At 39.9% G+C, this 22831-nt stretch overlaps 1 protein-coding gene and 1 long non-coding RNA gene across 17 annotated transcripts in view; one reads left to right on the top strand and one right to left on the bottom strand.

The window, feature by feature from the left end:
• Nucleotides 1-21982, bottom strand: part of PAQR3 (progestin and adipoQ receptor family member 3) — a 36617-nt gene extending 14635 nt beyond the window's left edge. For 3 of the 14 annotated variants that reach the window (XM_070612744.1, XM_070612743.1, XM_070612740.1), the window contains exons 1-5: nt 21596-21938; nt 17864-18026; nt 7138-7293; nt 3520-3717; nt 1189-1279 (exon numbers count right to left, since the gene is read on the bottom strand). In XM_070612744.1, coding sequence (XP_070468845.1) covers nt 1189-1279; nt 3520-3717; nt 7138-7293; nt 17864-18026; nt 21596-21780 — 793 coding nt within the window. In that variant the 5' untranslated portion in view covers nt 21781-21938. Of the gene's footprint in view, nt 1-1188; nt 1280-3519; nt 3718-7137; nt 7294-17863; nt 18027-20314; nt 20548-21595 lie in introns of all 14 variants that reach the window. The other 11 variants (XR_011538140.1, XM_070612747.1, XM_070612746.1 and 8 more) reach the window with 9 other exon arrangements.
• A 34-nt stretch (nt 21983-22016) lies between these two features.
• Nucleotides 22017-22831, top strand: part of LOC139082292 (uncharacterized) — a 312080-nt gene continuing 311265 nt past the window's right edge. For all 3 annotated transcript variants that reach the window (XR_011538145.1, XR_011538143.1, XR_011538144.1), the window contains exon 1: nt 22017-22339. This is a non-coding gene — a long non-coding RNA (uncharacterized lncRNA). The remainder of the gene's footprint in view (nt 22340-22831) is intronic.

Raw genomic sequence — 22831 nt, 5'->3', positions numbered from 1 at the left:
CTCATCCTTTCTTCCTCCCCAACACACGTGACGAGTGGCACAATTCTGCCTTTGAGTCACTGTGGAAGAGATTCTGAACCCAGAAGAAAGGGGGGACAAGCTTGCAGTTTGAGTTTAAACTATGCCCCTACCTCTAGACCTCAGAACCAAAAAGTCGCTGCTTTATGTACTCTGCTATTCTTTACTCAAGCCACAGCTCCCCTGGACTGGCATCATCCAGTCCCCTACTAAACTACGTTTCATTTCTGGGACTGGGGTTGAGGGATGTCATCAAAATAATAATTGCTAACATTTACTAAGTGCTTACTACTTGTGAGGAACTGTGCTCTATGTTTCATGTGCTTTCTCTCATCTTATCCTCACAATAATCCCATGAGAGAAAGTATTATCTCCATGTTTCAGATAAGGAAACTAGAGCTGAGAAAGCTTACGTAACATTAGCTCTTGCAGCTAGGCAGTGGCCAACGTGAGATTTGAACCCAAGTAGTCATGAGTCCAGAGATTCCTAAACAAGCATATACATGTTTTGGAGAACACTGTTCACTTTACCAGTGTCCTCTTATCTTCCATCATAAAATTTATCTCTGCACTGAAGAAGCAGGGAAATCTGTCCTCGAGTTACTAGCTTGTGTATATCTTGGGGACATAAAGACCCTTAACTTATATTACTTTCCTCTTAGTCTGAGTGCCAGGAAATTGGAAGCCAGATTGGTGGCCTTTATCTATTTCATAGAACCTTATGATGGATATTTTGTGAAGTGATCCTAAACCTGGCTTCTTTTCATTATCTTCTTATTTTCCTATGTCTCTTGTCTTATTTCTTGTTTCATGGATCTCTTCATATATAAATTAATTTTTAAGAATACTTTGGTATATAAAAAAGTAAATGGTAATTGATGATTAGTGCTCCAGAAAAAAGCAGTGGCTGGGAGTCTTCTGATTGTCACTAGTTAATAATCATGAAATGGTGGAAATCCCATCTACTGGACTCAACTCATATGGAGAGGATGAAAGGATAAGTTTGTGAAAGGCTTTTGAAAGTTACAGTTTTAGATATTCAAGAATAGGAGAGCTGTTCTATAATCAATAATATTGAAAAAATCAATCTAAGTTTTGATGCTCTGAAGCATGTATCTCTACCATATATTTAGAATAAAGTTACAAAATCACTACAAAAGCAATACCTACCTGGAAAGTACCGTTCTGGAACTTTGGAAATGTAGAATAGGAAAGCAAGAAGAGCAATCACATACATCACAATTACACGGGGTGCAAAGTCCTGAAAAGCAAAACGTATTTTTTTCACAGATCTTCCTATAGTGACTAAATTCCCAATTAATTATGAATTTATTTATAGATTAGGTTGAATTCATAGGTGGAATTTAAGCCTACTAAATCTCAATTGCTTTTGTAGACAGTCTCCAGTAACAGAAACCCTGCTCTCAACACTGCAGGAAGCAGTCCATGAGAGTGGAGCACAGAGTGCCGTAATGTTTAGGGTATAAGGGAGTCAGAGCTTGAACATGGCTGAAGGTCCCAAACTGCATCCAGCTCCATCTACAATATAGGTGCACGGGTGGAGTACGTATGGGAATGCAGTTAACAGGTGAATAATAGAGACTAAAGACCAGAGACTTTCGGCTGGAAAAGACCCAAGAGGTTTGGCCCAACAAGAAAATCTCTTCCACCATCCCCAATAAATGGTCCTCTTGAATACTACTATATGAAGCAGCCCACCTCACAGCTCTGTTGGAAAGCTTTTCCTTGCCCTAAAAAATCAGCCAGCTATAATTTATACATATTGTTCCTAATTCTCCTTATAAACCTAACTTACCAAGACACCATTTAAAAAATAAAGACAAATTACTTTTCTTGCCTTGACAAATATCCGAGAATTATCACGGCCCTCCCTAAATCCTATATTTTCAGGCTAATCAACCTCAGATTTCTCAAACGTTCCAGAACACAACTCTACCCTACCTCCCAGGATTAGCCCATCTGGGACTTTTCACCTTTGGTTAAGTTCCTCACTCTCCATCTTTTTAAAATTAGAGCTTATTGGGGAATTTCTCTGGAAGTCTCCCTCTACTTCTTCACTGCAACGATCTGTGACATCAGCTCTCTGGCCTTGAAGACCATTGTCTTCCTAAGCCGTATTTCTAGTCTAAGATTTCTAAACACAGGAGAGTTGCCATTTTTTTCTGAATTTCTCTAAAATGCACTGGCTTAAGGCGTCTGGTTCTCTTTCTTTGTTATTATAAACTTAAAAGGGATGTATTTACCTCATCCCAAAATTTTGGTCACTTTTCTGTCAATAACCAGTTATTCATTTCTGGTTAGAGTGAAATCTAGAGTAGCAGTTCCTCATTCTATTTTCTTTACTTATTTTCAGGGAATCAAAAATGTCAGAAAAATGACGTTTTCACAGATACAAGGATCACTCAAGTTCACTGCTACTGTCTCACCTTTCTCTCAATTTCCTCATCTTATGAAGACAGCATCACCCTTGTCCTCAAGTTAGCAAAGTGGCCAGATCATTATCACTCAATTCACTATATCACAGAATGTCCTTTTTAGTTTTATACCCTTTTATACCCAAATGCTTTCCACCACACTGCTGCCAATTTCATAAAAGTATATATGTAAGCTAACTATTAGTTCCCCTCTTCTAAAACAATATGATTCTCTTGACTAAAACTTGCATTTAAGTTCTCATATTCCAGATAAGGTCCCATTGCAACAAGTGTTTGTGATTTCTTGGTATATTTACTTATGTTAAAAATTCTCAAGTTTACTCTCTAGTGCATGCTTAAAGCATTTTATATGGATCTCTAAGAACCTAAGTCTTATTTGGAATCCCCTTCTCAAGAACGCCAAGGAGTTCTCACTGAGGTTCTTCCTGATGCACTCCAACTGCTCCCCCAGAACACCTAACCTGACAGCTCTTCTATTTCTTGATATATTTTCCTTGGTGGGTGGAATATGCTCCCATGGCTCCAGCTACCAATGCAATAATGATTTTCAGTCTTTATCACTAGTCTCAAGCTCTGACCTAAAGTCCATACCCTATTTCCACTTCTACATTCCACAGGCACCTCAAACCCAACAGGTCCAAGAAAAAATCCTTCCCAACTCCTCCTCCTCCAATCAAGAAAATAAATCAACTGCTCTGACTTCCGTTTTTGTGTTATCACTGGCATTATCCCTGCCCCAGCTGACAAAGCTGGAAGCTTGCGAGTTGTCCTCCACAGATAAGCACTTGGGTATTTACACACTAATGGTACCAGAAAGAGAACTAAGAATGTATCATTTCACAGAGACATATCTCAGAAAAAACAGTAGTCAGACTTCTATTTCTGCAAGGAATGCTCATTTATATAGATGTGAAAATTATGGCATCAATATGCTCTCAAGTAACAAAGACCCACTCACTTGGCTTGATTACACTACTTTACGCAAAAGGAATAAAACTGAAAAAGAACAAAAGAATGGGAAAAACATTGACTACACTCAACCCACCTGCACAATAGGAGCCCCGATCCCTCCATTGAGCCAAACCCAGTGAAGAGTAGGGATCACTCCATAGCCTGAAACAGAACAGAAGATGACGGAACGGAGCCTCTGCCACTGCTGTGTGAGGTAATTGGGATGAATCTGCGCAAAGAACACTGCCAGGATCATAGCAAGCACTGTGATCAGGTACACTTGGCGCCAATACTAGAACAAAAGGAAATCAGATTCTATTAACGATAAGGAAAGAAAAAGAGTAATTTTGGCCAGGACGTTATACATTCCAAACTCTATGTACTTGGTATTTTCATTTCCAAACATGATTACCTTCCTTCCTTAAAACAATGCATGTCCCATACAACTGTCAGGTTTCCTAGGATGACAAACCCAATTCCAAGGTGGGCTGGCAGAGGACACACTTATTCATGCAAAAGCATTTTCTGAGTACCTATCCTATGCCAGGGACAATTTAAGTCCTGTAGAAACAAAGATGACTATGACATGGCCTCTCCCAGTGGGTGAGCTCATAGACTATCGGGGGGCAGACATGTAAACAAATGATTATAATCTAACAGTACTGTAACTGAGTTATAAACAGAATGTTATAGAACCACAGAAGAGGGAGCAATTAATGTTACCTGGAGAAGCTAAAAAAATGCTTTACAGAGGAGATGGCAGCGAAGCTGGGTCCTAAGGAATACATAAGATTTTGTGGGAGACGGAGCTCTCAAGGAAAAGAAACAGCACATGCAGCAGGAAAGCTCTGAGAACAGAGGCTGAAAGGCAGGTATATTGTCAAGCTAAGTATTTGGACCGTTGCCATGTTGGCAATGGGGGAATAGCAGAGTTCTTCTTCTGCTTTTTTTTGCTGAGAGATTTGCCTTGAGCTAACGTCCATGCCAATCTTCTGCTATTTTTTAGTATGTGGGCTGCGAGAACAGCATGGCCACTAACAGAGTGGTATAGGTCTGCATCTGTGAACCAAACCCAGGCCACCAAAGTGGAACACGCTGAATTTAACCACTAGGCCACTGGGGCTGGCCCAATAACAAGGTTCTTTAAGAATGAGATGACATGGTTGTTTTTCAAATTGACTTATTAGAAATATAATTCTGAGATCAGTGTAAAAAAAGAGGTGACAGGAAGCCAGCTAGAAGATATTAGAATAATTGATTCAAAGAGAGAATGGGGAGCTTGGACTCTTGTTGAACAAGGAAGGCAGATGTAAACACCAGATTCAGGAGACATTTTTGCAATAAACTAAAGTCTTAATCGTTGACCAGGTATGTCAGAGGGCAGTAGAGGATGTCTTAACTGGTTCTAGGACGAGAGGCTTCGACTAATGCAGCGAATGAACAAAGATGATCCAGATGTGCCGTCTGGGTTGGGGAGAGAGAATGCGGAAGCGTGAAAGAAGGTTCATTTTAAAATGTATTAAGTTTGAAGGGCTTAGAGAATATTTAGGTACCTAAATGGGCAGTTGAAGAGCTGGTCTTCAAGCTCAAAAGTTAGTATCACACGGGACAGAGTTCTTAACCTGGTCTCCAAGGACTTCTGTGGGGCTATTAGCTTCTTGAAATCACACGTCAAAGTGTTTGGTTAGTTTGTGCCCAAATGAGTACATCCTCCTGGATGAGGGTCCACAGGTTTCGAACTCATCCTCAAAGGAGCCTGTGCTCCTTAAAAGGCAAAGAGCCACCACAGCAACTGAATATTTAGAAATTATTAAATACCAGAGGGAAGACAATTTTTCCTTTAATTGCTCCTGGACTGTATTACTCCAGTAGCTCTCTTTCCTTTCTAATCTACCTTAGACTTCTAGCGTAAGTGTCTCACTAGCCTTTTTGATTATCAGATATGTTTAGGAAGGGGTAAACAGAAAACAGGCTTCAGAGAAATATAGAATAAGATCAGCAAAATAATTCAAGTATTACATGACTGCACTCACAAGCTCCTAGTTATCGCATGTTCCCTGTAAGTTTTTTAAAGATGTAAACAGTTTTATACAAAATGAACAAGTTGTGAAAGTTCAGCAGACATGAGTAGAGTTTACAACTGAAATCCAATCAATCTAAAACAAGGTTAATTGCATATGTATTTAATTATATGCTTATGTTTCAAAGTAATTAGGCCTAAAAAGCAAATGGGTCATGTGTAAGAGGCTACAATTAATAATGCTCTTACATTCAAAACAAATTTATGATTTTTCTCTTTGTTAGTTTTACACTCCAGCTATGTTGACAGTTTTCTCTGTTACTGTGTAGAGACAAAGGTCCTACTTAAGAATTCCCAATAGTTAGTGGATACTGCATGGCAGGAAACAAAGGCTGTGGATGATGGCTTGGAGCACTGCTACATGGAGAGGGCTCAGGGAGGACAGGCTCTATTCCTTTCGAAGAGGACTACAAGTAACTAGTAGGTATACTAGTAGTCCCTGAGAGAGCAGCTCACTCTTGGCTCTGAAAGGGAAGAAACTAAAAGGACAAAAGAAAACAAAAAGCATACGGCAGGAGAGCAGGAGGAAAAGAGCAGGGTTGATGGAGACTTTCTGAATGGGAGGGCCTGAGGTGTACTGAGCCCACGGGAAGACTCAGTGTGCCTTCTTGGCTGGGACATGAGGTGATGAGGTAGGTGGTTATATTCCACAGCTTGGCTGGCCAACATTTTTAGGTCAGGTACTTTATAATCTGATCATAGTGTTTCAAATGCTGCTTTGCACAAGGCAAAAACTGACTTTTGTGACAGGGTCAGAAAGCAGAGTTGATCTAGAACTCAGAACAGACACATATTTATTAAAGATACTACCCATCTGGTCTGTCTCTAGGCCTACCTCCAACTATAAGACTAAGGAAAGGAAAACATATTTCTTACAGAAGAATACAGGTCAACACACTCACAGATATACCTTCCTTTATTTTATTTGACTGAGAGTGGAATAAAAGAAGGAAAATGGAAAGCAGCAGCCAGCAATGTAATTTTATTAAGCACTACCTTTGTTTAACTTCAACTCTACAAACACAAAAATAAAAGATATGTAATGCGCGTCTGAGGAACCATGTAGCTATATGAATTTAGTGGAAATATTAAAATTTAATGTTTACATTAAGTTACAGAAAATAACTTTATACATATTCCAATGGAAAATTAGTAAAATGGGGCTGGTCCCGTGGCCAAGTGGTTAAGTTCGCATGCTCCGCTTTGGCGGGTCACGGTTTCACTGGTTTGGATCCTGGGCGTGGACATGGCACCACTCATCAAGCCATGCTGAGGCGGCGTCCTACATGCCACAACTAGAAGGACCCATAACTAAAATACACAACTATGTACTGGGGGGATCCAGAGAGAAAAAGCAGAGGGAAAAAAAAAAAAAAAGACTGGCAACAGTTGTTAGCTCAGGTGCCAATCTTTAAAAAAAAAAAAAAAGAAAATTAGTAAAATGAGTATGGAACTGATAACAGACGTTAGAGATCACAGAGCCTTTTTGAAAAATGAGCTTATGCCTATACAAGACTCTTCTATTTCTTCTATAAGTTAATTATGTGCTTATTCAGAAGTTCAAAGGAACCACAGCAAGAAAACCCAAGACCTACATGAAAGGTAGAATGTAAAATGTTTTAAGTCACTTACATTATTACAATAAAATGCATAAAATACTCCGGAGACATAGCAGCCCAGTATTCCAATAGAAATTCCTGCATAATCTAATGCCATCCATCTTCGACAAGTTTTTTCTGATCGATGGCAGGAGAAAAGATGATAACCCACAGAGCAAAGCATACAGACCTATGGAAAATAAAACAAATCTTAGCAAAAGGAAACAAAAAGAAATGAAAGGCAACTCACGTGTGATGTTCAGGCAAGTGGTTAGGTTGAGCCCAGGCTTTGCAGCCATACAGTCCTGGGCTTGAGTTCTAGCTTTGTGCCTTAAGAGTCAGACAAGCTATGCCATTTCTCTAAGCCTCAGTTTCCTCAGGAGTGAAATGGGGATACAATTGTAAAAAAAACAAATTTAAAATGATAGGTATTTTCTAACAAAAATTTTAAATGAATAGCACAGTAGTGGGAAGATTACACAATATAAATGTTTTTAAAATATCAACTGAAGCATGTTTTGATCCATGAATAACCTTCCTTTTTAAAAAGTACTTACTACAGAAGTAATATATGTCCTTAAAAAAAAATCAAAGAACACAGAATTGTATGATGTAAAAAAATAAGCCCCTCCTACTCAATCTATTCCCCAGCACTAGCCGCTAATGACATTTGTTATGTGTCCTCCCAGATACTTTCAACAAACATACCAAACACCTATGATACAGAAGTCTACACACATACACACACACAAACACACTATAGATACTTTTTAAAATGAATCAAATGGAATCACATTTTATATTCTGTTTTGTAATTTGCTTTTTTCACTTAAAGACTTTTCATGTCTGTAGGAGACATCATTGTATAGAGTTTACTTTTAAGTTATAAATTAAATATGACTTTGTTGTGCCAAGAAAAAATAATAATGACTTATGCTGATTTTATATGTTGCCAAATCGAGAGCAAAGCTAATCTGACTCATCAGCTCCTCTGAAGATTGATAAGGTTTCTATGGCTGAACTCCCCTCCAGCCATTAAATAAATGTCTGCCATGTATCATGTACTGGGGATACAAAGATGAAACTTTTACTCTCAAAGAGATTTTCCTGAGACAAGTAAACAAATGGTGATGTAGGAAGTCCAGTAAGAACAATCAGCACAGAGCACAATTAGAAAATAGAGGAGGGAGGGTCCTGGGTCTGTGGGTGTATGTGTACATTTTGGGGGTGGGAACGGTGGGAGGAAAGGAGCTCCATAGAAAAGTTGCCACCTGAGCTGGATCTTAAAAGGTTGATCTGGCATTTATCAAGGACACAAATAAAGCTGTGCCCATGTTTACTGGAGGTCGACAGGAAAAGTAGCATATTGAGAAACAGAACCATCAAGGAATGTCAAGCAGCCTTCTTCATGATACAACTACGACAAGTCCTACACATCAAGGAGTTTTTTTTTTTTTCATTTTTTTTAATTGAGTTAATGATAGGTTACAATCTTGTGAAATTTCAGTTGTACATTAATGTTTGTCAGTCATGTTGTAGGTGCACCACTTCACCCTTTGTGCCCACTCCCCACCCCACCTTTCCCCTGGTATCCACTAAACTGTTCTTAGTCCATAATTTTAGATTCCTTATATGAGTGGAGTCATACACAGATTATCCTTCTCTTGCTGGCTTATTTCACTTAACATAATTCCCTCAAAGTCCATCCATGTTATTGCAAATGGAATGATTTTGTTCTGTTTTACAGCTGAGTAGTATTCCATTGTATATATGTACCACATCTTCTTTATCCATTCGTCTGTTGCTGGGCACTTAGGTTGCTTCCATGTCTTGGCTATTGTAAACAGTGCTGCAATAAACATTGGGGTGCATAGGACTTTTGAGATTGCTGACTTCAAGCTCTTTGGATAAATACCCAGTAGTGGGATGGCTGGATCGCATGGTAGTTCTATTTTTAATTTTTTGAGGAATCTCCATACTGTTTTCCATAGTGGCTGCACCAGTCTGCATTCCCACCAGCAGTGTATGAGGGTTCCTTTTTCTCCGCAACCTCTCCAACATTTGTTACTATTAGTTTTAGATATTTTTGTCATTCTAACGGGTGTAAGGTGATGTCTTAGTGTAGTTTTGATTTGCATTTCCCTGATGATCAGCGATGATGAGCATCTTTTCATGTGCCTATTGGCCATCAGTATATCTTCTTTGGAGAAATGTCTGTTCATGTCTCCAGCCCATTTTTTGATTGGGTTGTTTGATGTTTTGTTGTTGAGTTGCAAGAGTTCTTTATATATTATGGATATTAAGCCTTTGTCAGATATATGACTTGCAAATATTTTTTCCCAGTTAGTGGGTTGTTTTTTTGTTTCAATCCTGTTTTCATTTGCCTTGAAGAAGCTCTTTAGTCTGATGAAGTCCCATTTGTTTATTCTTTCTATTGTTTCCCTTCTCTGAGAAGGCATGGTGTCCGGAGAGATCCTTTTAATACTGATGTCAAAGAGTGTACTGCCTACGTTTTCTTCCAGAAGCCTTATGGTTTCAGGTCTTACCTTTAGGTCTTTGATCCATTTTGAGTTTATTTTGGTGAATGGTGAAAAAGAATGGTCAATTTTCATTCTTTTACATGTGGCTTTCCAGTTTTCCCAGCACCATTTGTTGAAAAGACTTTCTTTTCTCCATTGTATGCCCTCAGCTCCTTTGTCAAAGATAAGCTGTCCAAAGATGTGTGGTTTTATTTCTGGGCTTTCAATTCTGTTCCATTGATCTGTGCACCTGTTTTTGTACCAGTACCATGCTGTTTTGATTACTGTAGCTTTGTAGTATGTTTTGAAGTCAGGGATTGTGATGCCTCCCATTTTGTTCTTTTTTCTCAGGATTGCTTTAGAAATTCAGGGTCTTTTGTTGCCCCATATGAATTTTAGGATTCTTTGTTCTAATTCTGTAAAGAATGTCATTGGGATTCTGATTGGGATAGCGTTGAATTTGTAGATTGCTTTAGGTAGAATGGACATTTTAACTATGTTTATTCTTCCAATCCATGTACATGGAATGTCTTTCCATCTCCTTATGTCGTCATCCAATTCTCTCAGAAAGGCCTTGTAATTTTCATTATATAGGTCCTTCACTTCCTTAGTTAAATTTACCCCAAGGTATTTTATTCTTTTTGTTGCGATTGTGAATGGTATTGTATTCTTGAGTTCTTTTTCTCTTGGTTCATTACTGGAGTATAGAAATGCTACTGATTTATGCAAATTGATTTTATACCCTGCCACTTTGCTGTAGTTGTTGATTACTTCTAACAGTTTTCCAATGGATTCTTTGGGGTTTTCTATATATAAGATCATGTCATCTGCAAACAGCGAGAGTTTCACTTCTTCCCTCCCTATTTGGATTCCTTTTATTCCTTTTTCTTGCCTGATTGCTCTGGCCAGGACCTCCAGTACTATGTTAAATAAGAGTGGTGATAGAGGGCATCCTTGTCTCGTTCCTGTTTTCAGGGGGATGGCGTTCAGTTTTTGCCCATTGAGTATGATGTTGGCTATGGGTTTGTCATATATGGCCTTTATTATGTTGAGGTAGTTTCCTTCTATGCCCATTTTGTTCAGAGTTTTTATCATAAATGGCTGTTGGATCTTGTCAAATGCCTTCTCTGCATCTATTGAGATGATCATGTGGTTTTTATTCCTCAGTTTGTTGATGTGGTGTATCACGTTGATTGATTTGCGGATGTTGAACCATCCCTGTGTCCCTGGTATGAATCCCACCTGATCATGATATATGATCCTTTTGATGAATTGCTGAATTCTGGTTGCCAAAATTTTGTTTAGAATTTTTGCATCTATGTTTATCAGTGATATTGGCCTGTAGTTCTCTTTTTTTGTGGTGTCCTTGTCAGGTTTTGGTATCAGCGTGATGTTGGTCTCATAGAATGTGTTAGGAAGTGTTCCATCTTCCCTAATTTTTTGGAATAGCTTGAAAAGGATAGGTATTAAATCCTCTCTGAAAGTTTGGTAGAATTCCCCAGGAAAGCCATCTGGTCCTGGGGTTTTATTCTTTGGGATGTTTTTGATTGCTGTTTCAATCTCTTTCCTTGTGATCGGTCTGTTCAAATTGTCTGCTTCTTCTTGAGTGAGCTTTGGGAGATTGTAGGAGTCCAAGAATTTATCCATTTCCTCTAGGTTATCCATTCTGTTGGCATATAGTTTTTTGTAGTATTCTCTTATAATCTGTTGTATTTCTGCAGAGTCTGTTGTTATTTCTCCTCGCTCACTTCTGATTTTGTTTATTTGAGCTTTCTCCCTTTTTTTCTTTGTAAGTCTGGCTAGTGGTTTGTCAATTTTATTTATCTTCTCAAAAAACCAGCTCTTTGTCTCATTGATCCTTTCTACTGCCTTTTTCATTTCAATAGTATTTATTTCTGCTCTGATTTTTATTATTTCTCTCCTTCTGCTGACTTTGGGCTTCATTTGTTCTTTTTTCTCCAGTTCAGTTAGGTGTGGTTTAAGGTTGCTTACTTGGGACTTTTCTTGTTTGTTAAGATGTGCCTGTATTGCGATGAATTTTCCTCTTAATACAGCTTTTGCTGTATCCCATATGAGTTGGTATGGCATGCTATCATTTTCATTTGTTTCCAGGTATTTTTTTTATTTCTTCTTTAATTTCTTCAATGATCCATTGCTTGTTCAGTAGTGTGTTGTTTAGTCTCCACATCTTTGTGCCTTTCTCAGCTTTTTTCTTGTAATTAATTTCTAGCCTTATAGCACTATGATCTGAGAAGATGCTTGTTATTATTTCAATTTTTTTAAATTTGTAGAGGCTTGCCTTGTTTCCCAACATATGGTCTATCCTTGAGAATGTTCCATGTGCACTTGAGAAGAATGTGTATTCAGCTCTTTCAGGGTGAAGTGATCTATATATGTCTATTAAGTCCAATTGTTTTAGTTTTTCATTTAGCTCCACTATTTCCTTGTTGATTTTCTGTCTGGATGATCTGTCAATTGATGTGAGTGGGGTGTTGAGGTCCCCTACTATTATTGTGTTGTTTTTAACATCTTCCTTTAGGTCTGTTAATAGTTGCTTTATGAATCTTGGTGCTCCTGTGTTGGGTGCATAGATATTTATAAGCGTTATTTCTTCTTGATGAAGTGTCCCTTTGATCATTATATATTGTCCCTCTGTGTCTCTCTTTACCTGTCTTATTTTGAAATCCACTTGGTCTGACAGAGAATTGCAACACCTGCCTTTTTTTCCTTGCTATTTGCTTGAAGTATTGTCCTCCACCCCTTCACCCTGAGTCTGTGTTTGTCCTTGGGGCTGAGGTGTGTTTCCTGGAGGCAGCAAATTGTTGGATCGTGTTCTTTAATCCATTTTGCCACTCTGTGTCTTTTTATTGGAGAGTTCAATCCGTTCACATTGAGAGTGATTATTGATGCATGTGGACTTAATGCTGTCAATCTGTCGCTCATTATCTTGTTTTCCTGCATTTCTTTTCCAGTTTTCTTTAAACTACCCATTTAATACTGCAATTTCTTATGCTGGGTTTCTTAGATTTTTCCTTATTTATAATTTGTGACTCTGTTCTGTACTTTATTTTAGTGTCTACCTTGAAGTTTGTATTTAGAATCTCGTGTATAATATAGTCTATTCTCTAGTGGTCTCTTACTTACTTGACCAATACTGATTTAGACCCTTTGCTCTTCCCCTCCTAAATAATTATTTTCATTTTTTATTCCAACTCGTCTTATTAATTTGTAGTTAGACTGATAAGATCGTCCTTGCTTTGGTAGTTTCCTTATTTTTACCCTAATGCTATAGTTGAATATTTGCTATCCTGTTCTGGTTCTATCCATCGGTCTCCCTAGTTTGTGGATTGTGTCCCCTTTCTCCCTTTTTTCTTTTTTCAGGTATGAGAGCCTTCTTGAGGATTTCTTGTAATGGAGGGCTTTTGGTTACAAATTCCCTTAACTTTTGTTTGTCTGGAAAAGATTTAATTTCTCCCTCATATCTGAAGGATATTCTTGCTGGATAGAGTATTCTTGGCTGAAGATTTTTATCCTTTAAAGCTTTGAATATGTCACTCCATTCTCTCCTAGCTTGTAGGGTTTCTGTAGAGAAATCCACTGACAGTCTGATAGGGACTCCTTTATAGGTTATTCTCTTTTTTTCTTCTTACTTCCCTGAGTATTTTTTCCTTATCTTTCCTTTTTGCCAATTTTACTACTATGTGCCTTGGGGTAGCTTTTTTACATTGACAAATCTAGGAGATCTAAAACCCTCCTCTACACTCATTTCTCCGTTGATCCCTAGATTTGGGAAGTTCTCTTCAATAATTTCGTTAAGCACACTTTCTGCTCCATTTTCCTTTTCCATATTCTCGGGAATTCCTATGATCGTTATGTTCTTACTCCTCATTGAATCCATTATCTCTCGGAGTTTTTCCTCATTTTTTTTAATTCTTAGTTCTCTTTCTTCCTCAGTCTGGAGCCATTCAGCCTGTCTATCTTCAATTATGTTAATCTGCTCTTCTATGGTGTCTACACGGGCATGCAGGGAATCCGTATTCTGTTTTATCTGGTCCATTGTGTTTTTCATCTCGAGTAATTCTGTTTGAGTCTTCTTTACGATTTCAAACTCTTTTGTGAAGTAACTCCAGAACTCGACTTGTTTCTCTATCTTTCTCTCTACCTCATTGAGTTTTTTGATTATAGCTGCTCTGAACTCATTATCACTTAGTTTACCTAATTCCAAGTCCTCAGGACTTAATTCTATGTTTTTATTGTTTTCCTTCTGGTCTGGGGCTTTTATAAATTGCTGGATGGTAGAGGAGCGGTTTTTTCGCGTGGTGGTAGAATTCGGTTGCAGTTACAGCCTGTCGCCACTAGATGGGGGTCGAGAGCGGCGTGTTAGCTCTCCGCCTTGGGGCAAGATGGCTGCGCCCACTGGCTTTGCCGGGGTGGAGGGGCTGTTACTCACACGCGCCGGTCTGGGTTCAGATCAGTTCTGTTCTCTGGTCTCCCAAGGCCCTTGATTTATAGGGTCCCCGCGGATGGAAGCTTCCCCCCCCCCCCCGTCAGCGGGTCTCCACTGAATCAGCGGCAGGAGTCCTGGATGATCCCCCGGTCGCGCGGGCCCTCCCCCGCTCCTTCCTGAACTGCACCACAGCGATCACAGACTCTAGGGGAGGGAGCATGTTCTCTCCTACCATTCCAGCGCCTCCGAGGCTGTAAGTAGGGTTTATGATCTCCCCCTTCTTGGTATTGTAGGTCTCTAACGAGCTGGCATTATGTTTATTCTCTGAAATTCAGTTCTTCCAATCTTTTGTTGTATTTTGGAGGGGAGAGAATCCCGGGTCAGCTCACCCCGCCATTTTGCTCTGCCCCTCTCCCACATCAAGGAGTTTTAACATCAATATTATGGGCTAGGTGTGATACTAGGGAAGACTTTAAGTTCACCCTTACGGAAAGGCTGAGATGGAGGTTACAGGAGTAGCCCTGGGGAGCCATGACAAGAGCCTATACTAAGCCAGTGATAGTGGGGGTGTAAAAATGGGACAGAAGTAGGTCAAACTGATAAACATTTTGTAAGCAACTGCTAAGGCAGAAAAATGGTCCTCTAGCTATTCTATAGTCTGGGCATGAAACAATCCTAATCAGTCCCCACAGCCTCAAAATCAACAATCAAAACAACGTACCCAGACACAACCTTATTTCTTCATCCACTAAAACTCTTATTGGTCTGTGGCTTTGGCTACTAAAATATAGGTCCGAGTTTATTGACGCAATTAAACATAACTCCAAGAAGCTTGGTTATCTGTTTTCTCAGATTATCCTTGAGATTAAATACAGAAAATCCAGAAAACATCAAGGTCTATACTCTCATTGACAGAAAAACATCTCATTGTCACCAGGTTGAATGACACAAAACAGCCAGCAGAGGTGACCACAGCTCAGACGTAGGCAGGCAGGTGTGAGGCAGCTGTGCATAAACAAACAAATTTTAACCCAAATGTCAGATATGGTTACCTCTGGGAAGTGGAATTTCAAGTGACTTTTACTTTCTTCCATACACTTTTTTGTTTACTTGAATTTCTACATGAGTATATCTTACAGCAATAATAACAAACAACAATAAAGCTAATATCATTGTGAAAGGAAAATAAAAGAGGAAAGAGAAAAATTATAGTATCAAAAGGAAAGTTATTCACAGTGTTAAGAGAGTACACGGAGCTTTTAAAAAGTTAATCTATATATGTTCTGTTTTAAAAGGGATGCACTATTAGAATTCCTTAACAAACTCACTGAAAAATTATCTGGCAAACTGAGTATGTTTTAGTTTTCTGGGAAGTTCCCTTCTGTAGATTAGCTCACGCCCTCAAGCAGACAGATAATGATCATGCTATGAGCTCCTTGGCATGATAACCAAACACCTCAGGATCTGGCTCCTGCCTATCTCCCCAGCCTCATCTTCCTCCATTCTCCTAGGAGCCAACCACAAAGACCTGCAAGTCCAGAAAGCGCTAAGCTGTCTCTTGCTTCTGGGCCATTACACAAACTACTTTTTCTGCTTAAATGCCCTGTCTCACTCTCCCTTCTGCCCTCCTGGGTGACTTGATCTTTATGAAGGTTGGTTTTGTTTAGCCCTGTATTCCCAATGCCTAGCTTAGTGCCTGGCTGTAGAGAGGAGGCATTCAAGAAATATTTGCTGAACTGAATGTAAATGAACTGAATCCTGGGAAAGGCCTTAGGTTCTTCTATTCTCTAAGATAGAAAGACCTCTGGGAAAGTTCAAAACCCCTGAAATTACATTCTACTATTCAGAATGTACTCTATTAATGTGGTTGGCAGGAAAGCACTGAACATATAAAGTGGGTAGAAGTGAAAAAAGAAACAATGTTGTGTCTTTTAAAAATTAAATGTAAATTAATATTAATATATATTTATGGCTTACCATGCTGCCTGCTAACTCTAAGAATTTGGGAAAATTGGGTAAACAAGTTATAAACATAATTTAATAAAAATAAAAATAGTATTTTTAAGTAGAGAAGATGTACTCATTTGTCTTTAGCAAGTTGTACAACATATAACAGAAAGATCACTGTGCTAGCAGTTCCGAAAATGGGGTTTTATTGTCCTGCTGAATAATCCTGGGCAAATCACTGTAACACTTCGGGAGTTTCTTCATTGGCAGTTTTTTAACTATTTCATCTTTTCAGTTTTGCAATGCATTGTTTTCTTAGGCCAATATGAATATTAATATGCATTCCCTGAACTAACATCAGCTGTGGCTGGGTAGTGAAGGGATGAAGGGCAGGCCTAGGGGTGAGAGGAAAACACGTGGGATTCTCAAAGTAGATAGCATCCATATAACCCAAAGTAGAGTATAAACCAGCTTTGCTTATTAGTAATTATTAAGAGCATTTAGTCTACGATAAGATACATATAAAAATTTAACTATAAAGAGATTGACTCATTTCTATTTTAAAACTAGAGCCTGGGGACAGCCCAGTGGTGTAGTGGTTAAGTTCGTGTGCTCCACTTTGGTGGCCTGGGGTTCGTGGGTTTGGATCCCAGACACGGACATAGACATTGCTTGTCAAGCCATGCAGTGGTGGCGTCCCACATACAAAATATAGAGGAAGATTGGCACAGATGTTAGCTCAGTGACAACCTGTCTCACCAAAAAAAAAAAAGGAACCCAAAGATAACTGGAGACAGATTCTAAGAGATGTTCAGGCTCCAATCAGGACAAAAATTAAACCTGAGAAAGAGTATACTTTACAAATACTTAAAGGAAAAATAATTTTCTAATGATAACACAAAAATACAGAATACTCTTTCCCTCAAAGAAATATAAAATATTACTCCAGAAACTAAAATTACAAAAAAAGGGGAAGATGTTATCAATATGTCTCTTGGTCGTTTAACTCCAAAGTTTTAATGTAAGTCAAATGATGAAGGTCTGAAACTAAATGATACATAATGAAAGCAACACCTATGCAGCTGACTTCTCCATCTGCCTCTCAAACAGAGGAGCAACAGAAGGGGGATGACAGCTTTTTCTTTTTGTTTTTATATTTCTGTACTCTCTGCATTTTTTTAAGTTTAAAAATGTTAACAGGATTTTGGTCCACATTTGTTTTCTTTAGAATTGTCTGAAAAACTATTAAATGTAACTTTTAAAGGCACTTTTACAGATCCCTGAAGAAAAATGAAAGTGTTAAGAAACTAACAAATATGAGAGGTAGAGAGGAGGAGAAACTGAAAACGTCTGAAACCAAGCAAGTGTAAATGGACCAAAGGAAATTAACATTAAAGCAATAGAAAAGATCAATACCAGCAAAATAAGACCTTAAAATTGGTATGGAAACAATAAATACAAATTGGAAAAAGATGAGAATCTTCCCAAACAAGTTTTAAGCAGAAACTAGTGTTCTACTTCAGCCAGAAAACAGAGTACAATCAGAGATTCTTATCCTTGTATCAATCTTAAAGTGAAGATGCCTAAAAATGGAAAGAGGAAAGGAAAGAAAGAAATGTTCTCAATCTTTAAACCTTATTGGATTTCAAATATACTCTAATAATAACATCCAAATATACTCTTATAAAGCATACTTTTGGTGCTTATATTATGAAAGAGAATAAGCTAACCTATATGCTATTTTGGGGCTCTTTAAATCAAGTGTCAGGTGTGAAATAAGGTCACTTGCCCAAGCTTGTCTGATTAAAGTTCTCTTTACCAATAATAATGCTTGTGAAATGACCTACCTGGAAGCAGAAAAGACAAATAGAACAAATTACAAAATCTTCTCTGGATGCACTTGCCGAAGGTAACACAGATGTCATGTCATATATTCCCAGCGTGAAGAAGAGAAAGAAACCCAGCAAATGACTCCAGATGTTTACCGTCTCATTAGATAAAATAAACAAACTGGAAAACAAAAAACATGCAGTTCAGATTCTACTGGCTCACTCACTGTCCCCATGTAAAAGGTTAGGGACAATTTTTGGGGGGTTATCTAATTGTAGCTACTTTAAGCCTTTAACTGTGTATTTCCTTTTCTAAATTTGATATACCATTTAATTAATCTTTCTTTAAGGTTTTCCACATCTCCACCAATCCTAGGATCTAAAGAGCTTTTTCGGTTCTCATTTCTGTTATTGTATTTACCATTTCCTTCCTTGTATCAGAGTTACTTATGTGTAAATTCCATCTCATCCTCCAGCCTATCAACTCCCTGATGGCCGGCACGATTCATCTTTATGACACCACTGTTTAAGCACAGTGCCTTGTTCAGGTTAGATGCTAAATGTCTACAGACATGAATATGCAGAATAAAACTAGATGTTAGCTAGCATACTTTGATGGTCAATAATAGGTACCTGGAAACCTGCTAAGTGTAAGGTTAGGCAAAACTTAAAATACCTTTTTAGTACTCATTAAATGCAAAGTTAAATGAACTTGAGAGAAGCAGAATAAATACAAATTGATCCACTGGAAATGTCCTTTAAGATAGGCATGCTGGAATAACTTTGCTGTGGTTGTTTTGAAGCCAAGGCAGTTTCTAGGTAGCATGAGTTTATCCTTTCTAGGAACAACAGTAGTTACTTTTAATATCAGTACTATTTGCCTTCTTTCAAAATGCCCTGACTAACTGATTTGAGTTTAAATAGTCTTGGCAGCACAGAGTGTACCACCCGGACCAGGAGTCAAGAAGCTCACTGACCCTTCACCCCCACCCTCAGCAACAAATTAGCTCTGTGATCGTGAGCAAGTCACTTAACTTCTCTGGCTTCAGTTTTTTCAACTATAAAACAAGGGAGCTAGATCAGACGCTACTACAAGTCCGTCCAGCTCCTTCCCTAATTTTGTGAAATGTTTCTCCAGCTGTGGATAGGACTCATCTGATTACTTATTGAAAGGTGACATCACGGCTAAAGATTAAAATTCCCTTTCACTTCTCTTGTAAAATCTTATCTTTTTGTTTAAACTAACGTCTTTGACCATCACTGATTCAAAATCCATATTAGTAAGCATTATTGTATAACTCTGACCTACTGAATTTGCAGCAGTCATCATGGTTCTCACTTTCCCACGTCATAAACATAGCAGGGTATCACACTATCAAATGATCATCAAGCATAAAATGAACTGTATCGTAAACTTCAGGCTTTATCCTGTACAAGCATCAAATATAAAGACTACTTACATGGTGGGGGAAGGAATGTGGGAATATGAGGGAACACATCGAACCACAGGACTGTTTTGATAATCAACACTCTGCTCTGCCTATTGCCTCAGAACTTTTCATTTTGTGAAAGCCAGCATAACCTGATTTACTGAACTGAGAGGCACAGTCTTGGCAAGTTCTTTCCAACTAACAGAGCATTGGCAGAGCAGGTGTGACATACAAAACCTCTCCTTATATTCAAAATCTATCCTGGTTACTTTTTTTTGAGGAAGATTAGCCCTGAGCTAACAACATCTGCTGCCAATCCTCCTCTTTTTGCTGAGGAAGACTGGCCCTGAGCTAACACCTGTGCCCATCTTCCTCTACTTGATATATGGGACGCCTACCACAGCATGGCCTGCCAAGTGGTGCCATGTCCAAACCCAGGATCCGAACTGGCGCACCCCGGGCCGCCGAAGCTGCGCCACTGGGCCGGCCCCAGTCCTGGTTACTCTTGACAGCTAAAAAAAAGATAGGGCAAAAGCTGAACCTGGAAAAGATTAAGCTGGTGGGAAGAGTACTTGGAATAACATCCCTAATAGAGGATCTGTTCTTATTCTTTGAGGAGTTAGGCCCACACTCTGTTCAGCTTCAAAATCAGTAATCATCTTCTTCACCATCATCTGTTTTGCTTCAAAATCAATGATCATGATGATAACAAATCACCATTTATTGAGTGCTTATTAGGCACCAGGCCCTGTTAGCATTTTACATACATAATTTCCTTTAATCCTTATTACTTTCTGAAGGAGATACTGTGATTAGTCTCCTTTTTACAACTGGGGCAAACAAGGCTCAGAGAGGTTAACTTTTGCTCAAGGTTCCCCAGCTGTTAGGTGGCAGATCTGGACACCCAAATCTTTTTGACTCAACAGCTCAAGATCTAAAGCACTATATTTCATTTCTTGATCCATGAGATTTGGACCCTAACATCAGAATGCAGAGGACCACTGATGGTGGCTATGAAACATTTAAGGCAATTCACTACCTGCTCTATCCTTGTGGAACTCCACATCCACAGCAGGGTCCAGGTCTGATTTCTTGTGTAATAACTTGTGCATAAGAGGCAATGGGGAGGAAAACAGTACTTAGGATTCAAATTGTGAAGTCCTGTGGGCCATCCATTGAAGCCAAGTAGGGATGGGCAGTGATGTCACCTTCTGACTGTGAGTCATAGAAACACTTTCAAGGTAGGGCAAAAGGAACAGGGGAAAGGCTACGCTGAAAAAGAAGATCAAGAATCAGATAATGCTTCCTGAGCAATTCAACAGCCCACATTTGCACTAGGGTTTGTCACTACAGTGACTGGGAGCTAACCAACATCTGTATCTTAATTCTCTTCAAGTGCGGTCCTGTATTTAAGTACATACAGTGAGTTTCAACAGAAAGCTATTCTAAGAACCAGAACAATAATTTTTCAGTTTCTTTTTTTTAAACTCAGGCTTTCAAGGGACTCTTGGTTTTCAAGGTTTAGAAAATAAAGAAAATTCTTTCTTAGAGATCTTAGAGATTCTTAGAGATGCTTCTATAGTGCTCTGCTGGAGGGTGGAGCCCGTTATGGACTCTCTTTGCTTTAGTGCCTTTCCTACACAGAGTTTTTCACAATGCTTATTATGTAATAGTGTAATTATCTGGTTAATGTGTCACCCAGGCTAGACCTTAGCAGCTTCCTGAGAACAAGGGCCATGTCTGCTGTTCTTTGCACAACCTGGTATGGTGCGCGGCCCCTAGTATCAGCTGAATGAATGAATCAGGGGTTTCTGAATATATATAGACAGCAATATGAACTTGTTTCCTATTATACACGCATTTAACTGGTCCAAAACATTTGAATTTCGATGAGGCTGCTCTAAAAATGAACAAAGCTTAGGTATACGCAGGGTCAAGTACGGCTCAGCCAGTGTCAGTGGGGTCACTGTCAGTGGGGTCAGTTCCAACATGTATCCCAATAAGCACCAAATGGAATAAAGAATGTAAAAGCCCTTTGTAAACAGCAAAGCGCCACACGAGAGTTGGCAATTATGGTCAGTGTTACCATCATTATCATGCCGTGGATCAAGTACCCCGGAGGGGTGGCGGGGGTGGGCGGGAGACAACAAGAGAAGAGAGGTGGCGGAAAGGGATGAAAGGGATGGGACAGCTGGAAAATGAGGGGCATGGAGAAAAGCGAGGAGAGCGGCAGGGAGACAAGACAAAAAGAGTGTAGGTGAGGAGGAGGGGCCGCGGGCCCGCCCCGCAGGCGAGCCCCGCGGAGGCGCCCAGACGGTACCTTTTGATACACAGCCTGGAGGGCAGGTAGGCCCGGTAGCCGTCGGTGATGTACGGGTTGTCCTTCAGGGACACGGGGATCTGCTCGTAGGTATAGAGGCGGATGCCGCGGGGCACCAGGACTGGCCAGTACTGGTAGCTGCCCAGCTCGATGTAATGCGCGCTCTTCAGTAGCTTCTGATGCATCCTTCCCCGCCGCCGCCGCTCCCCCGCTGGGAAGCTCCCCCAGGCGCCGCCTCCCCGGGGAGGGGGCTTCGTCGCCGCAGCCCCCGCCCCGGAGCCCGCGAACGCCGCGCGAGGTCCCACAGGCCCCGGCTTCCCAGGCCCGGCGCCGCACACCGACTGGCCCCAGCCGTCAGCGCCGCGGCGGCCCGGCGGCGTCGCAGCCCTCTCTGACGTCAGCACGCCGCGGCGGGCCCCGCCCTTCGGCCCGGGTCGGGCGGCGGAGCTGGGTTCCCGGCAGCGCGGACGCGGGCGTGAGCCGCTGCCGGTGCGGCGGCGTGGCCGGCGGAGACCCGGGTCTTCCCCGGCCGTGAGGAGAACGCAGGACGTGTGGGCGAATACAAGTGGTTTTTTCTTTTCCTGTTTTTCATTAGAAGCAATATTTGTTACATTTGGAAAAATCAGGTGCAAAGGAGAACTGGAGGGAAAATGAGAACTAGAGCTAACTCTTGACCGGTTACTTTATACTTGGAATCTCACACACTTGGTGTCAGAAGGGACCTTCGAGGTTTTCTAAGCTAAGGTCAGTCCTTTGAAGTAGTTGGAAATACTAGAGGAAACCTACGCACGTGGAACATTTACCAAAATCGAGTGTACGCTGAGCCATAAAGAAAGCCCCAACACAGTCAAAACGCTGAAACCATTCCGAGTTATGTTCTCTGACCACGATAGAATTAAACCAGAAACCAACAGGACAACTAAAAATCCCCCAATGTCTGCAATGGAAACAAAACACTTTAAAGCATTTTATGGGTTGAAGAAATCTCAATGGAAATGAGAAAATTTATTGAACTCAATGATAGAGTATACCAAAATTTGGGGTCCAGCTAATACAGTGCTTAAAGGAAAAGTTACAGCATTTTTCTTTCTGGCTATGAATTGTGATGTAAAGGCTTACTGATAGTGGGGACAGGCACAAGTCAGTTTTGCATCCATTTACTTAGGATGCTTAACCCATTGTTTGTCCTACAGTAATCACTCATGATACCTATTATGATTGTTATTATGTTAGTAA

Source organism: Equus przewalskii, chromosome 3, assembly GCF_037783145.1.
Source record: "Equus przewalskii isolate Varuska chromosome 3, EquPr2, whole genome shotgun sequence".
NCBI lineage: Eukaryota > Metazoa > Chordata > Mammalia > Perissodactyla > Equidae > Equus > Equus przewalskii.
This window is presented reverse-complemented; position numbering and strand designations above follow the sequence as displayed.